At 37.9% G+C, this 18,089-nt stretch overlaps 1 protein-coding gene across 1 annotated transcript in view; it reads right to left on the reverse strand.

Annotated features, from left to right (window-relative positions):
- TRIM55 (tripartite motif containing 55) overlaps window positions 1-18,089 on the reverse strand; it is a 58,192-nt gene that overhangs the window by 17,103 nt on the left and 23,000 nt on the right. The window contains exon 4 of the mRNA XM_018554212.1: window positions 12,571-12,666. Coding sequence (XP_018409714.1) covers window positions 12,571-12,666 — 96 coding nt within the window. The remainder of the gene's footprint in view (window positions 1-12,570; window positions 12,667-18,089) is intronic.

Genomic DNA, 18,089 nt, shown 5'->3' on the forward strand with positions numbered 1-18,089 from the left:
AAAAAAGACCAGGTAGGTTTCAACAAGAACCAAAAATACTACTACTTTTCTAAATTTTTCAATTCTTCCTCATTCCTCCTGGTGTTCAATATCTAGCATAGGTCTCCTGGTGCGTTTCGGGTTACAGCTGGACGCTAACAGTGTCATATTGCCAGAACAGGATTTATGAAAACTGCATGAGGTCACTGATCAGGTGTTTGCATCTCCTGTTAGTATAATGTCCAGAAAGTCTATACCAGGCTCATTCTACACACATATACATCTCAAAAGAGAACTATGGAGTAACTTTTTTATCCCATAGTTCTCTACTAACGTCCTCCCATGACCCAAAGCTCAGTATATGGCGGGCTGTTGCCCGCTATATACTCAGAACCTATAAACTATTACCAAATAACTAACATGGTCACACTTTTGTGCTTAAAATCCACCTTAAACATTTAGAACCTTAACAGCAGAGACATTGTAACTAAATATACCTCCCGTATAATAAGTAAGCACATTTATTGACAACATTTAGTATCTCTTTATTGACTACAGGCACCATATTCTGGCGGCTAGCTAGCAAACAGATCTTGGTTTCAGCAAGCACAAATAGGGCGACCATTGTGTAATATACAGTACAGATTTTAATATCTGGTCAGCTTCCAAAACATGTTTTGTGTACTGTACAGAAAGCCCAGACACAGATGGTAGGTATCTGCAAGGGTAGCCACTAGCTGGTGAACCCAGTTGCACTTGCCAACACAATGAAAATTATTTATGAGCTAATATCACGCATCAAGCATTAATGTTAGCTCGATGTGGAATGGTTACTTGTACAAGTACAAAGTAAGAATAATTTTAAAAAGGCTACATAAAGTTAAGATTTTATAATTTATCCATATTTGCCTTTATTTCCAAAACATCACAATTATTTACAGCTCATGAAATGGAGAACTTATGTTTTGCCAGATCAAGATATACAATTTTATACTCTTTTATAACTTTTTGTGTAATACAAAAGCATTTAATAAGCAGTCCAGTACCCGACCTGCTGAAAAATTCTGTGCCGTTACTCAATAGATCAAGCTGATCTGACAGCAAAACTTAGATACAGCAGAATAGGAGAAGTTCCTGTTGCACCAATTCCCTTCAAGGTAAATATTTCTTGTTTGTTGAATTCTCCTAGTCAACAATGCAGTAAGGCACTGATACTACCCTGATAAATAAAAGTATAGTTGTTTGGTGCATAATTCTTTCACCAGAAATATTAAAATACTGCATATGCATACTTATATTTTTAAATCGGAGCCAAAAGATAGAGGTCTGCACTCATTTTCACGTTTCTTCTATCTCCTTGCTGTTGAAAAAAAGTGTGTTGTTTATAAAGCTCAATAGCTCAAGCTGAAATGTTCACCCACAACAGATACCTTTTCCTCCCACTCACATCACAGGAGTGATGGACAGTAGAAGAGAGACGCAGCTGCTGGGGGACAAAGAATAAGGTGAGTAAGAACCTTATTCATCATCACATAGAGACAACAAGCTGTTAACACTTGCAGTGTGGAGAGGGACCCACTGCCAGGGTAACTTTGCCTGGAGTTCAGCTTTAAAATGTATTTCCCCTCAAAATGTCATGTTTTTCCCCTCAAAATGAACTGTCAGCAGAATGTATCCCCAGTGGAACATATTAATTTTTACTACTGTTTTGGTGAAAATCATAATATTTTGTCAGTCTCCAACTTTCTTTCAGTGGTCCCCAGGGCATACCACAACACTCTCCACAATTAGAAAAAATTATTCTGGTTGGCGTTTTTCTTTGAAATTGCAAACATACTTGCATGAAATAGACAAGAGTTTTACTTTTAATGTTCCATGTTGCAATAATACTGCCGCACTATAAATATATTTTCAATAAGTATAAACCTTACTGGTCAAACTTTAATCCATTTAATATTCCTCTAAATATAGAACTGCTCTAAGCATGAGATAATTATCACAGGTTTTACTGGACCGTAACGGGAGAAATATGTGCTGTGCCATTGTGTGGACTCTTAGAAACAAGTAAGCAAGTTTGGGAATAACAGATTACTATGTGACATTTACACACTCAAGCTACTGGAGAGAATCATTTATTTTTCTGTCTGTCCCCCTCACAGGTTTGTTCTTTCAAGTTGCTTAAGGTCACAAGTTAAGTCACGATGAAATGTATGACTCCAATTAGAGGGCTACCTATCCCATTAATTATTCTTCTGCAATCTGCCAGATTTGGCTGAAACTATTATAAGCTTTTCAGGCTCACTTTGTATCTCTTCTTTTAAAATAAAAAGTAATTCATAGTACTGGTCATAGTGACTGGTGATTAATATGTAGTCTTTAGAAATATTTATGTTTTAACAATATTCTCCACTGACTGTAAGAGAACCAGTCATGGCAGAGCTTATGATAGAAGCCCAAAGGGTATGCAAACCCTAACAATAAACTACTCTTGTTTGGTACTCCCTTTCGTATAGATTATATATTGATATACTATTAAAAGGTGCTTTGTTAGGGCTTGTTCAAACCATCTGAGTTCAGGCTGTGCTGGTCATTTTTTCCAGCACAGTCTGAACACAAGACAAGGCAATTTATCTTGTCATGGATGGTGACAGTTCACACCACTGCATTCAGACGGTGTGCGCTTAACAAAAATATGACATGCAGTACCTTTTTTTTTTTAAGCACACCGTAGGAAGACAGGTTACATCCACATCACACTGCGGTAAGCCTCTAGAACTTAAGGAAATGTCACTTGTGACATTTCAATAAAGTTCTAACATAAAAAAAGAAACAGTGTGACGAGTCTCGTTCAAGTGCATCGCACTGCACTCCAGCAGCCGTACGGTTGAGTGCGGCTGCTGGTGTAAACTAGTCTTTATATGTGCTGCATATATGTAAAACAATAACTTTTGTTCCTGCCAGAAGTCCTGTAATCTGATAACTTTATGTGCTCCCTGCTTGTGATGACTTTTATCAGTTAGCAGTGTTATCAGTTCTCTTTGTGGTCTACAGAACACTTCCCCCTATGTTATGCGGATAAGAAGAGGACAAGGTACTCTGTAGTCCTAACACATTTGAGTTATTGGGCTTAGAAACAGTTCATTAACTCCTAATTATTACAATAGTTCCTGTCTACCTATACAAACTGTATAATTACTCCCTTTTTTATTTGTATTTATTCTGACCCTTGGAAAAGGGAGTTGCTACAGTTATATGCTCTAGGTTTCAGGTTTCCAGGTAAAGAATTCCCCAAATATACAATACAGGGAACCTCTGGATGAGTCAGGCAATCTGTTCTCTCTCAAGCAAATCAGATCCATTCTCCCATCTGCTTTGCTTCTTAATGACAATCTCCATAATATGCTCAGCTACTTTTTACTGTGTGGGATTAACATAAGGCAGAGTGCTTTACTGTTGCATGTGGGCCATCGTGGTGCACAAGTATAAATGAAAATAGCTTTACCATTTCTAATGAATCCATCTTAGAGGCAATTAGAGATCTGCTAGAGAAATAAAACCATTCTTCAGAAGAAAATAGATGGCTAAATATAAGAACTCAAAGCAACAGCTGCATGTGCTTGTTATACTTGACTTCATTATAGAGGCTTCTGCAAAAACTATATTTATAAGGATTTAAATATATCTAATGGACTTTGTAGTATTATATTTCACATTGTGGAGTGTCGTGACCACCCATAGTTTTCGTGTGCTATAACCAACCCTAAGATTCGTGTCTATACTGAATTATATAGTGACAGACTATGTAACATACATTCAAATATAGCTGTTTTTATATCATAGGCTAAATAAAAATTTCTGTACGAAGATGAATCCTTCGGCTCAGCTATTCTGCTCGGTACCTCTGTGGTACCGAGCAGAATTGAAAAACAGTTAAAAAAGTAGAAAAAATAAAGTAGAAAACGATTGGGCGGAGCTAGCAATCACTGTTTTCTATTGGCCGGATGGTTCTGCTGCCGTCGGAATAAAAAAATTAAATAATAAAAAAAAACACCATAGGAATACATAGCTAGATTCCTATTGGCTATTTCACTTTGCAATAGCCAATAGCAAAGTATCTATTGCACCCGCCCTCTGCTGCTGTCAATCAGTGTATGGGCACCTTTACTCTGTATCCAAAACTGTGAAAAAGTTTTGTCTTCAGTTCTACTTTAATAATAATTCGAAATGTTCACTGGAGCATATTTGGACTTGCTATTTTTGCATTGGTCTTCTTTTAGAAATGATTTATACAGGTACTTTGGATGCTCTTTAGAACTGTTTGCATATTTAGATACTGATACAAAAGTGTGAAGTTCTGCAAGAAATTATGTAAATCAGATGTGTGCTGCCAAATATTTGTCTTTCAGCTTTGAACCTGGCATAAAAGAGGAATTATTTTGTTTCTTGACGTTGTGTTTAAGTATATAGCATTTGGTATTGGTGACATTACGTCACTTATGTTCATGAACTTTGCCCAGAAAGGATTAGCGTTTGAATGGAGACTATATTTAAAGAATTTGGTTTTCCTGTGTTGTTGGTTCTTGCTTAAACCTCTGGCATGCTCTTTAATAAGTCCATGGGTGAGAGCAGATGGTCGTCCTAAATAAGAATAAGAACAGCGACTTTGTCATGTGTTGCCATTGCCCACCCACACGGCCTGACCTTGGGACAATGATTATGCATTAAACAAGGTTAGACTCAGTAATAGTTCACATGTCATATAAACATTTTATCTGAATTTATTCACTACAAATCTAAGCAGTGGTCTAGGTTGGTTGGTGGTAGAAAAAATGTGCATGTTAAAATCTGGAGCTGAAATGAGTCCAAACATAAATTGGAGTTAGAGTTCAGTCTTCTGAGGATTTCCTAATTATTTAATGCAAAGAGAGTGCAAAGGGCACAACACAACATTTTAGGGCTGTTGCCTTTTGACAAGTTTATATCAAAATAAGATTTTGTTGGGTATAAATCAGCAGAGAATCGGCCAATAATATAACACACCATAAATGAACAAAGTTACATAGTTACATAGTATTTGAGGTTGAATAAAGACACAGGTCCATCACGTTTAACCTATTGCGTGAATGCATGTGATTCTGCATGTGTATGCGTGTGTATGAGTCCCAGTGTGATCTTGTTCTAAAGTGTATCTGTACCCCTGTATGTTGCGGTCTCTGAGGAAATTGTCCAAGTGCTTTTTGAATGATTGAACACTCTCAGCTAATACCACCGCTTGTGGCAGCGAGTTCCAGACCCTAACTGCTCTAATTGTGAAGAAGCCCCTACGCCCTTGTGCTGAAATCTTTTCTCCACCAATTTTCGGTGGTGGCTCTAGTCTTTGTTCGGGAGTTTACCTTAAAAAGTTTATTGCTGATGTTGCTACAACCATTTAACATCTTGTACATGAAAATCATACCCCCCCTTAATCTCCTCACTTCCAGCGTGAACATGTTTAAATTTAGTAACCTTGTCTCATAGCTTTGGTCCTCCATTCCCTTAACTAGTTTGGTTGCCCTTCTCTGGATCCTTTCCAGCTCCAAGACATAATTTCTGTGGATTGGTGACAAAAACTGGACCGCATACTCCAGATGAGGCCGAACCAGCAATCCTATAAAGAGGCAAAATTATAGTTTTATCTCTACAATGCATTCCCTTTTTAATACAAGACAGTATTCTGCTCGCTTTGTTTATAGCAGCCTGGCATTGCAAGCTATTATTCAATCTGTGGTCTACAATGACCCCCAAATCTTTTTCCATCTCTGACTTCCCTAATGGAGTACCCATTGATGTGCATTCCACTTCCCTTTTTTTAACCCCAAAGTAGAGGAGGTTCCTGAAACACATATCACACAACATATTGTATAAGTGCAATATACTAATTAGGGATGAGGTTTGAGTTTGTAGCTACCATGGGTACCATGAATTGGGAACGTTTGGTTAAAAACTTGCAGTGCAGTGCATAGCCCTTGGCCTTCCCAAAATGGGTTTGCCAAACCGAACCCAGGCAAATTCACTGACTCCTAAAACTAAACAATGTCTACAAAAATACAGATGTACAAATTGTAAACAAAATGTATTATATTAAAAAAAAAGCAGGTTTATTTTTCTTTATAAATGTCATTATTGCTGTAGCAGGCTCTATAAATCATACATATGTGCCACTTTACAGGCAGTTTAAGGGGACCCCCAGGCACGATATTTAAATGTATTTTTCATTTTTATTATTTCCCTTTAAGCAATGTTAAAATCACTGCTCCTTTAAAAAATGTGTTTTTTAAAAAGTGTTTTTTTTTTGCATTGATACATGTCCCCCAGGGCAGTACACGAATCTGCATACCCTTTTTATGGCCAATAACCTGCATATAAGCCTTCAAAATGGGGACATTTGATTTTCCCAGTTCTGATCCCATAGACTTTGATTGAGTTTTAAGTTCGAGTTATACGTTTTTCCATGTTCGAAGGTTCGAGTTAAAACTGAACTTAGTTGTGTTCTGCCCATCACTAGCACAGAGTCACTACAATATTTTGGTGTATTTATTCAGTGAAATAAAAACACTCCAATGTTGATATTTTTAATTTAAAAATGGCTGGTGTCTGTCCTTTCAAAATGCAGTCTAGTACCAGTGTTTAAATACTGTGCGTGGAGTAACTACAATATATTGCTGTCTTTTTTTCAGTGAATATACTATTTATGGTTATTGTCTGAAATAATATACTCTTATATTCATGATAAGGCATGCTTGGGCATTCCCTCTCAAATTGCAGCCTAATAAAGCTGCTTATGTACTGTGTATTGACTGCACAATATTTCTATCTATTCTTTGTGAAATAATACACTGTAATTTTTAGTTCTTCATTACATCTGTATGGTCATTTTCTCTTAAGCTGCAGCCTACTGAGGATGCTTACATATTTTAAATGTAATCTGTACAATGTTTATGTCTCTTTTCTCTGAAATAATACACATTTGTATTTCATGATAAAACCTGCCTTGTTCTTCCCTCTTAAATTCCAGCCTAATAAATCCCATTGTGTGATCCCCCTTCACCTATGTCTTCAGGGTGGTGGATCCAGCCACCATGAGGAGATGTGGCAAAGAGGCTTTGTGTTGTGCTGCCTCAGAGTTGAGCACTTTTTACTCCGTTTTGGGTGGTGGCATAGATCACTATATGATTTGCCCCTCCTCTTCTCCTTGCATCTGTGCTTCCAGTTCCTGGTCTATTACACAAACCCTTGAATAGGCTCTGGGGTGCCTGGAGAGACTGGTGGTTCTGAGGGGTGTCTGGATGAGACCATTGAACTGAAGGGTGAAGAAGTGACTGCACTGTCACTATCCCCAAGGCACAAGACAAATGGTGGCACCACCAGCTCCAGCAATGTGCCCATTCCTTCAACCTTACAAGCCACCAGGACATTTGCTCAAAGGGCCATGAAAGAGATGTAATGCCCCTGCCCGTGCTTGCTGTACCACCTTTCTGTGATTGTGTAGACCTGCTGCTGACTGCGTGGTCCAGCGAAATACAGACATTACCTTGCTGGTAGAGGTAGGCATGACCTTCTGGGCAAAAAAAATGTTGCAGCACAGCTCAATATATGGCCAACTCCACCAGCTGCAATGGGGCAGCTTTAAATCCAAGCCTTTCATTGAGACGATGCATGGGAAGGTAATTCTTCCTCTCCAGCAGCTGCAGAACAAACACCTGTCTGGTCAAAGATGCATGTCATTGAAAGGATTGATATTGTTCCCATTGTGCCCTCAAAGTTGCATAAAAAGAAGAAACCGCATTATTTGACATTTATTTTTGCATTGGTACATGCCTCTCATGCCCTTTGTTTTACTAATTGCCTAATAACCTTGAAAATGGCCCGAACTGATTTTCAAGATTCAACCCCCCCCCCCCACTTTATCAATAAAGATTTCACAAGAGATAGGAAATGTAAAAAAAAATACTCACCCCGATCCTAGCTTCCAGGAGGTGCAGGTCACCACCCCTCACTGCTGCATCCAGTTCACTCAAAGTTCCACGAGACTGCACTACTGCAATGGGCTAATATACATTCTCACTGGAATCCATATACCCAGCTATCACAGGAGGCAGTGGTAAGGCACGATAACATCACCTCTCGGAAGTTTCCTTTCAGGATATAATGTTTGTGATGATCAGACCTTGGGCTTGACAAACAGCCCCCAAACCAAACCCAAGCACATTTGCTCATCCCCAGTGAGGAAAAAAAGTCATTGTATGTGTCAGGAATGAGAGTATGGAACCCCTAACAGAAGCTAGTCCTTGGGCACATGCCTAATTAGAAATCTGACTCACTTGAAGCATTCTGTATGGCCCTACCTAAATGACTCAGTAAGCTGATCCACTGCCAAGTTTATTATTCACTTCTGACACCTAAAGATTGCAAGGTTTCTCAGATTGGGTTATTTTGGGCACTGTGTGACCTTTAAGTGCTGCATATGCAAGTCAAAATAAGATAAAGACAAAGGATCAGTGGACTTAAATGTAAAACTGATATATGGGCATATTTAGTGCTTGTAAAAAAAAAACAAAAAACAATTTCACTAACTAGTAATACTGGTCACTGTGTATCTTAAAAATAGTTATATTTTCTGTACAGCCAGACCTACAATGTTCCCTGTTCTACCTGAACTCTGTGTGCTTGTCTAAGCATCCATCCACCACACATCAATGAAACATGAACCCTTTAGACCTGCAGTAAACAAAATGACTAAAAGGACACTCAATATCATTGAGCTAAATGGTGTTTTTATTAATTGTTAGGGTGACTGTTTGATTTTTAACACACACTCATACTGAATCAATTGACAATTTATTTCCATCCTAGTTTTTTCTGCTCACCTCAGTAAACACTGGAAAGGCAGCAACTTTTTTTTAAAGTTAAAACCTTTAGTGCTTTCAATCCAGATTCACACATTTTTTCAAAATGCATTCAATTGTGAATCTTGCATAAAAACATTTATACATATCCTGTATATTTTAAATACAGTATATTAAACATCATGCACTTCTATTCAATTCTATAGACAATTACAGCGAGAACAAAATTCAAATGTAAAAATTAAATAACGCAGCAAATGAAAATACTCCATACATTAGGTTTTAATGGAATGATCTCGGTCTCTCTGAAGGCTGAAACTCCAAGCAAATAGATAAATACACAGATGAAATAGATACATTGGAGCTGTTTCATCTGCCAAAGCATTTGTATTTTTGTCTATGCTGAGATTTACACAATTCTGCTACATAACAGTCCTCTCTGGCAAGGCAGACAATCTGATTTTTCTCTGCTGCAATAAAGTAACACTTACAGGTTTTTCCCCTTAAGCCTGTGACTGAAAAGTGAAAGGAGTACCAATAGACTTGTGAGCATATCCCCCTATCCCTCTGCTCTCTTCTCCTATCAGCATGCTGCTTAACACATTAACATTGTGGTGCATTTTCCTTTTTCATGTGTTAGATCTGCTGTACAAGGATTGCAAGTGGCTAATATCAGTTCAAATTCAGGCAATCACACCGCTTGCATTTAAAAACTTACAGGGTTATTCACAATAGTAAACAATCTAGGACAACATAGCTGAACTGGAAAGTGAGGTGAATTGGAGAATTTTTCCAAATCAGCTCTGTTGTCCTAGATTGTTCACTTCCCTGCCTTCTCCAAACTCTTCACCTTTATGTAAAAAGCCCTGTCTTAAAATCAGAGCTGCATTAACTTGTGCCTTGTCTAGTGTGCAGCTTTTCCCTTTGCCCTTTCCTGCCATAGAATTACCATTACTGTCCCTGGCAGAAGTGAGCTGTAAACAGACTAGGCAGCCACGAATTTGTTTACACTCCGTCAGCTGACTTTCGGCTCATTCCTACACCCCTGCCACCCTGCCATGTTTCCTATACTCTTCTGCCCCTAATGCGGGCCCGGAACAACCATGGCAGGTCTTGGCAGGTAGACCAGAGAGAGATCAGTGAACAACCGTTTGCTGATCTCTCCTCCGATAAATGATTCTGGAAGCGGTGGTGTAGCACTTCAGTCTCAGATCCAATTATATGTATAATTGTGGTATAAGCCACACTTCCAATGTAAACATCAAGGCAATACTATTAGATTATAACACTATAGGATGATTCCAGGGTTCCAGAGCTACCCAACCATTCCCCCAAGAAAAAAAAGCTAGACACATTATTTACATAAATTGTAGACAAAACAAAGAAAAAAACTAAAGGGTGTTTTGGTTAAATTTTTATATATGGAGAAGCTTTAAGTTACTGCCAGTACTAAACCCTATGCATCTCAAGCTTTAGACAGATAATCAAGCTGAGGAACTGTGCTTTGCCATGCACAAATTAAAACAATGTAGACAACAGTTCTCGTGTAATCCGGTAGCTCTTACTTACATACTTATCAGGCCGAGTGACTTCCATAATGTAATGCATTAGCCCTGCCAAATTATTTGACAAGCAGAGTGTGTTACATGCTTCAGCATTTCCTGGTTGTTGTAACAGTCGTAAAGGAGTATGCCAGGCTTGTAACGTGTCGTATACAAATCCCAGATGGAAGATATATTTATTCTTGTGAGAATATGCTTTCAATCTGTGTAAGGTGTGGCCTTAAAGTGTACTGAATGTGTAGACATACTTCTCTTTATTTTATTTTTGGAGAGAGTGATGGTTAGAAACTCAGAAACTCAGTTAATTTTTTTTATTGTGCTCTTTGTGTCCACTGTAGAGATTTGTACTTATTATTTGTCCTGTTGACCAGGTAAATCTCCCAATGTAAACCTGTTCTAGTGATATTTGTCAAAGGTGAACATTCCGCCCAATGACTACATTTTCTCTCACTTCCTCTTGCAGCTCTGGTGCAGGAAGTGAAGAGAATCCTACTCAATGAGACACAGGTAGGAAACATAAACTGGCAGAGGTTTTAACCCTTCTCTACTCTACCCAAAACTAAAAAAAAAAAAAGTTTTGACACATGCATTAAAGCATGTAACACCAGTACAATACATGCATTTGGTATCTCCAGATTCTGCACAATCCTTCCAGTGACTTACGTTCATGCTACATAGGCAAAATAATATGTTCACCCAAAAACTCATTTCAACTTTGGGCATTAAGTTGGTTAAATCACATACTGGACCATTTGAAAAAAAGCATTAATACGATTTACTGCAGTAGTATGTGTATCCTATATCTATAATTCAGACTTCAGAAATTGTGGGGAAGAGATTTCATAATTGGGGTCTCCAAGGCATAAGAAATATCACTTAAAATGAACCAAACACTCTTCAAAACAAATATATCTGCATTATTTTATGGAGTCAGAAAATATAGAGCAATGTACTTTACAAATGTGCTCTGCTCTCTGCTGTCTTCGGGACACTAAAGTCAATAAAGCACAACAGAACTGCATGAAAATCCTGCAAAAATGTTCTTTAAAAAAAGAGCCAGGAGCAGAATCTGGTCATGTACCCTAGCATATGACTGGCCCTCCTCCGGTCACCTTCATTTCATCCAGTAAGTAGAGAGAGCTCTGTGGGACATGTGGGATATTTAACCAGTTGACATCCACGGTGTTAAACCCCCTTCCCATCCAGGCCATTTTTCAGTATTCAGCGCTGCGGTACTTTGACTGACATTTATTCCGTCATGCAACGCTGTACTGAAATTAATTTTATAAGTATGGGGGGGCGAAGACATTTTTTAAGGTAAAAAATGCCCAGACCTCAATACAACTTTAACTATTAACAACAATGTAGCTTATTTGCATCACTTAGCTGTAGGTCATCAATTTGTCTCTGAATTGGTGCCGACACTGTCCTTCCTTCTGGAGGGTAACTACTTTTGTTCCCCATGGTCCCTATGTTTATTGTAAAGTAGCCACTGCTCCAAGCTTGCTCCTGGGATGTGATGGCTTTAGTTTGATTTTGAGGGGGATCACGTTATTTCTTCTCTATTGTTTGTAATGGTTATTCGTGGCTTGGGGACTTATTTATAGGGTAGAGAGGGTATGTTTTTTTTTCTGTAAACTAGCATTTTCCCTAATTAGACAGTTTAATATATATTTATGTCCTTGTTTATTTATAAGTGCTGCAGTATTACGGCTCTTTATATACATGTCTACATTGTGTCAGGATATTATGGTTTTATAAAAAAATCAGAAACAAACACCTTAACTATCTGTAGACATTATTTTACAGGTCCTCTTTATGGAGACATTAGGGGTCTCTAGGACCCCTAATGTCACCTGTGGACCCCAAAAGAAGCTGATGAAGCAGAGATCTGCTTCATCAGCTACTCCTTTGATTTTTGATTTTTAAAGTTACAACAAATTAATGACAGGTTATTGCGCAAATTCTTCCCTGCCGTTTGCTTTGGATCTAAACGCCAAAATGTAAGAGCACATTCTAAACGTTCATACATTTAAAACAAAACATGGAAATAATGCAGGACTCAATGTTATTAAATTGAAATAAAGTTAAATAAAAAATATTAAAATTATATGAATGAAAAAAATATTTTTAGCATGTCTTACCTCCACAGTTTTACATGTTTCCTCTAGCTGGCTAACTACTGCTTGAATCCGGTCATTACATCCAACCAGGACTGCGATGCCCTCCGACAGTTCAGACTGAGCAAAGATACACAGTTAGTTACAAAACAAATTAAAAGTATGACATTAAATTAGCAATGTGTATGTAAGGTTTTTTTTATTGTTTTATATGTAGAAAAAATATGCAGAAAATGCAACTAAAAGTAATCAGAATGTATTATTCATGAAAGTGAAATTTCTGTTCTGACAAGTCTGCTATTTAGAATTTGGTGATGATATCACAAAGGGAAATGACTCCATTGAGTGATACAATCATATAACCTACTCTGCTGGCAACTCCGCCAATCTGTTTCACTGGGTTCTAATGTGATAAGCTGGTATTTTGTCACCACTTTGTTATCATTATGCAATGTTTTATTTTGTAAATAACACAAAGCATGTGTGTGTCTTTGGCTAAATTATCAGCCCCCCCTCTATACACACACCAAAGAGGCAGACCCTTTTAATGCACCACTGTATAACTAAAAGGGTGACAATAACCTATAACTCTACTTTCGTTTCTTTGTTTCACCCTGCCTTTCCTCTTAAGCAGCTCTAAATCTTATTTAGATGACATTTAGTTTGCCAGTTAAACAATTGTCATGGCTCTTTTTTTCAAAATGCTTTTTCACAAATTCCCTTTTTGTTATTTTTTATGCATTTTAGTGTTGCCAATCTCCTCCAGCCTCTTCTAGACACTTACTTTCTACCTGCACTCTTGTTCCAGTGTGAGCTGCAGATCATTGCTCAGACCAGCACAGAGCACTGGAGTGTTATAGTAGAAAGCAGCATTTTCATTGCGAGAAAAGGGTATTGAAAATAATTCCCAAGCATAAACCAGTCACAAATCAGGTGGAGTATAGGAAGCCAGAAAAACATGAAACTTTAAAGTGACACTAAACTCAGGAGTTAAACTTTAAAAATGTATTCAAGTACCTTAAAGTGACATTAAACCTTCCTTTTTTTTCTTTTTATATATAAGGGGGGCACAGATCGTGTCCAGACCTGTTCTTATATATTTTTTTAAATGTTTAAATTCCTCATTTTCTAGTGTGTCCCTACATCACTGTCTCTCCTGCCCCCTGCACGGGTGCCAATAGCACCTAAGCAGCAGCTATGGAGGCACCCATGCGTGCGTGTTCCCGTAGTGGCTGTGTGCGTCCATAGACACACACACCCCTCCAGCATGCCAACCCCTCCTCTCAACCTAACAGGTTGATTGCTGGCAGAAGGAGCCTGTGGCTCCTCTGCCCTCAATCTCCTCCACCACAACCAGGAAGTTCAGGATGAAGGATTGCTGCAGGGAACGGCGGCAGTGACACTGGGATGTGATGGCTTTAGTTTGATTTTGAGGGGATCACGTTATTTCTTCTCTATTGTTTGTAATGGTTATTCGTGGCTTGGGGACTTATTTATAGGGTAGAGAGGGTATGTTTTTTTTTCTGTAAACTAGCATTTTCCCTAATTAGACAGTTTAATATATATTTATGTCCTTGTTTATTTATAAGTGCTGCAGTATTACGGCTCTTTATATACATGTCTACATTGTGTCAGGATATTATGGTTTTATAAAAAAAACCAGAAACAAACACCTTAACTATCTGTAGACATTATTTTATAGAGGGAGTGTTCCTTGAGCTACCCATCTCAACATCCTAGATGAATAATGACAAGATACTATTCTAAAATAACTTTATGAGCCAATTCTTTAATAACTCTTTGGTTATGGTAAGATTTATATATACACAATGATACAAAAAGTAATTACTAAAGCTTTTGGCTTTCATCTCTTCTCAGGGAAAGAGTTGAATCCACTAAAGATTAACATAAAAGGAATTAGGTATTGCACAGTAAAATGGGGTAATCAACTCTTCAGAAGGTGCAGTATTTGGTTCTTACTCATCTTTAGTCTGAATGAAGTTATAAATGGATCAGTGCTAAATATGCCAATTAAATATAATTATGTCATTATCTATATGGTAACACCCTTGCAATAACTATTAATTGAAATTAATGTTTTGTCATTGAAAGAGGACATCTCAGAGAAAAGGCACGTATCTACTTTCATGGAACATACAAATTACAACATAAAGCATTATGTAGTAAATCACACGGCTCTAATATGGTCCAAGTCCCAATAAACAGGTGAGGAATTTAATAAAATTGTTCAGGTTTTGTAAGGACTGAGTCAATTTGCATGTTGAATCCAGAATACTTGTTATGATTAAACAGAAATGTAAAAACATCAAATTTGATTGGCCCCTATGAGTTAGAACACAAAGTGACCTTTACCCCCTTTGAAAAAAATGTTTTACTGTCATATTTGAGACTTGTATTGCAAAGTTTGTTGTTGAATATAATTCCTAAATGGGTGTATTTATACATCTGCCTAGCCATATGCTGGTCAAATGCAATTTGCATGGCATTCTCATCTCCTCCATCTAGCGGTCGAAATGCAGTGTGAACGGCATTCATCTAGCTTATGGCTAGGCGGAAGATTTATAAATAATCCCTAAAGTGCATCTAAAGCCATAACACCTGTCAGATTTGTATTGCTGCCTGTGTCACCGTTAGGGAGATTTACTCTCTCTTGTTCTGTTGACTACGGTCACTAAGACTTAAAGGAAGGAAAATTCAACATTCTCAGCTTTTACCAGAAATGCAATAGAAAGGTTTTAACAATGAAATTACATACTCTTGGCTTGAGCTAATCTTTAAAGATTTGGTTTCTACGGGAAAAAAGTCTTACATCATGATTGTCAGTTGGTGATAATGTTATTATAATATTACCTTTTGTTTAACAAAGTTACCATTTTTTTTATCTTTATTAACATGTCTATTGGCCACTGAAAACAACTTGTCATAGTGATGGAAAGCAAGCACCTAAAGGTGCCTGCAAGTAGACATGTGAGCCCGCAAAACATTTGTTTTGTTTCGGATCGATTAGGATTTTTCTTTCTTTTGTTTTTCAGATTTCAGATTCGAAGATCAATTCGGTTTGTTATTCGGATATTGTATCCGCCTGAATTTTCATTTTGGAAAGATCCACAAAAGGGAGTCACATGACTATGCCTGGAATGCAACTTCCAACAGCCCAAAAAAAAAAAATGTCGGAATTGTCCAGAGACCAGTCACATGTCCGATTTAGTTTAGTTTTGAATTAAATTCGGACAGATCCGAATTTTCGTTAAAGGAACATTCGGATTCGTTCACCTTTGGACACATTTGAATTTGGAAATTTGGATGCATCCGAATGTCCGAATTTAACAACATTTGTACGAATATCCATTTGTAACGTAATTTACATGTCTAACTGCAAGTACTGTCAACTATTTTGCCCATTATAGTTATAGGCCAACAGTGAAGGGTAGATAGCTAGTAGAAGGAGAGGGGCCTGTGCCTAACCTTATGAAGTGAAGTTGATCATTGCACTCCAGAACTCCCCAGATTTTTTGGAATGGGTGAGATACAAAGTATAAAACTGTACAGGCAAATGCCTCTAGATGCTCACTTCACAGATTTCTGCCAATTTAGTAGATTTTAGGTAACCCTGGATTCACCTAAAATTATATGTGGTTTCCTCTGCATTGTGACAACACAAGTAACATTCTACAGAGTCTATAGCCAACATTCAGTTGAGAGAAATGCAGTTCTCTTAACTCAAATTACTTTTCATCACATAGTTTTATGAACAGATAGTCATAAAACAACTGCATGACTTGTGCTTTACACAAATTAATTTAGAGGTGTAAAATGTGTGAAAAACAGAACTATTAATTAGTACGCCCTGGTCTATCGCCAGAATTAGTGCAAGCAAAGATGATTGTACCACATCTGAGATTCTTGTATCTGACTAATATGTCTTTTATAACATATGTCTTTGATTGGGAAGTTGTGATAGTGTACAGGTGAAACTCGATTAATTAGAATATCGTGCAAAAGTAATTGCAGTAAGTGCTGCAAAAGGGGCCCAAACCAAGTACTGAGTACATATGCATGCTTGTACTTTTCAGAGGTCCGATATTGTTCTATGTACAATCCTTGTTTTATTGATTGCATATAATAATCTACTTTTTTGAGGTTGTGGATTTGGGGTTCTTGGGGTTTTCATGAGCTGTAAGCCATAATCATCACAATTATGACAAATCACAGCTTGAATTATCTTGCTTTGCATGTAATGAGTCTATCTCATATATTAGTTTCACCTTTTAAGTTGCATTAGTGAAATAAATGAACTTTGCACAATATTCTAATTATTCGAGTTTCACCTGTATAATTAAGCAAAAACAAAAAACACAAATTCCATACTCTCTATTCATATCTGTGCAATACATTCAAATTTAAAAAAAAGCTTTAAGTACAGGAAAATACCTGTTGATCGTGCCAGAAATCCAGAGAGCTCATAACTTCCTATAATGAGCTGGCAATGATGCCTCTGATGCGCTGAAATTCCATACAGTGTTGTCAGCCCTGCCCATCCGATCTGCTGATCTACAGAACACCTTCCCACACTTTCTATAGTCGAGTAGAGGAGAACTTATGCAAGGTTGGCAACACTGCTTGGGATTGTAGTGCAGAAAAAGCAGCATTGTCAGCTCACTACAGAAAGTTTGAAGTTCTGGATTTCTGACAGGCTCAACAGGTCTGAAAGAGACAAAACACAGACAAATGTGCATGTATTGCAGAGATGAAAAGAATAATTTATTTTGCTGTTGCCCAGTTCTTGAACTGGTAATTTGGTAATTCTGGCATATGCCGGAGGAGTGTTTTGTCTGGAAAAATGTTTGGGTGGATATTCAGCTTTAGGAATGATGTTTACGTGTGCGTTAATGTAGGGTCCATCGTGAACTCTGGCTTTTCCCACTTTGTCATCCATATGGACATATTTGGTTAATCACATCATTAGGGGATCACCAGCTGGTTTGCTGACTTTCAGCAGCCAGCTGGGAAACTGTTGAGAGTCTATTGGGTGAAGACCGTCGCACATGGCTTGTCGTTTTTGTGTTATCAGGTTGTCACGATTGTTGTTCATCATGAATGATGATGGCTCTACATTGCTAGATGATGTGATTGACGATGAATCTACACCATGGGATATTTTTTTTTGTTAAAGGACTTCATCAAGGTGTCTGTTTATTTCCTTTTTTTTGTGAATGAGTACCCTTTACTCATCACGTAGTACCCTCTTGGGAACCAGATGGGGGGGTGAGGCCCTTTGTCCTCATTAAAAGGGTGACAAGAAGCCATGCCCAAGATGGGGCGGAGGTCACCACACCCTGGCAAGCAACCCTCCCCATGTTGAGGATATGTGACGACCCCTGGTATGGTTCAGGAAGGTGGAAGCCACACAGTCACCCCCCCCTCCCCCCTACTGCTGGCCAGCCAGCCTGTATAAGCATCTGGTGTTGATCTTTGGGGGAACCCCATGCTGTCTGTTTGTTTTTTTTCTTTTTACTTTTTTG

The sequence above is a fragment of the Nanorana parkeri genome, unplaced genomic scaffold (genome assembly GCF_000935625.1).
Source record: "Nanorana parkeri isolate BGI_ZX_2015 unplaced genomic scaffold, ASM93562v1 scaffold147, whole genome shotgun sequence".
NCBI lineage: Eukaryota > Metazoa > Chordata > Amphibia > Anura > Dicroglossidae > Nanorana > Nanorana parkeri.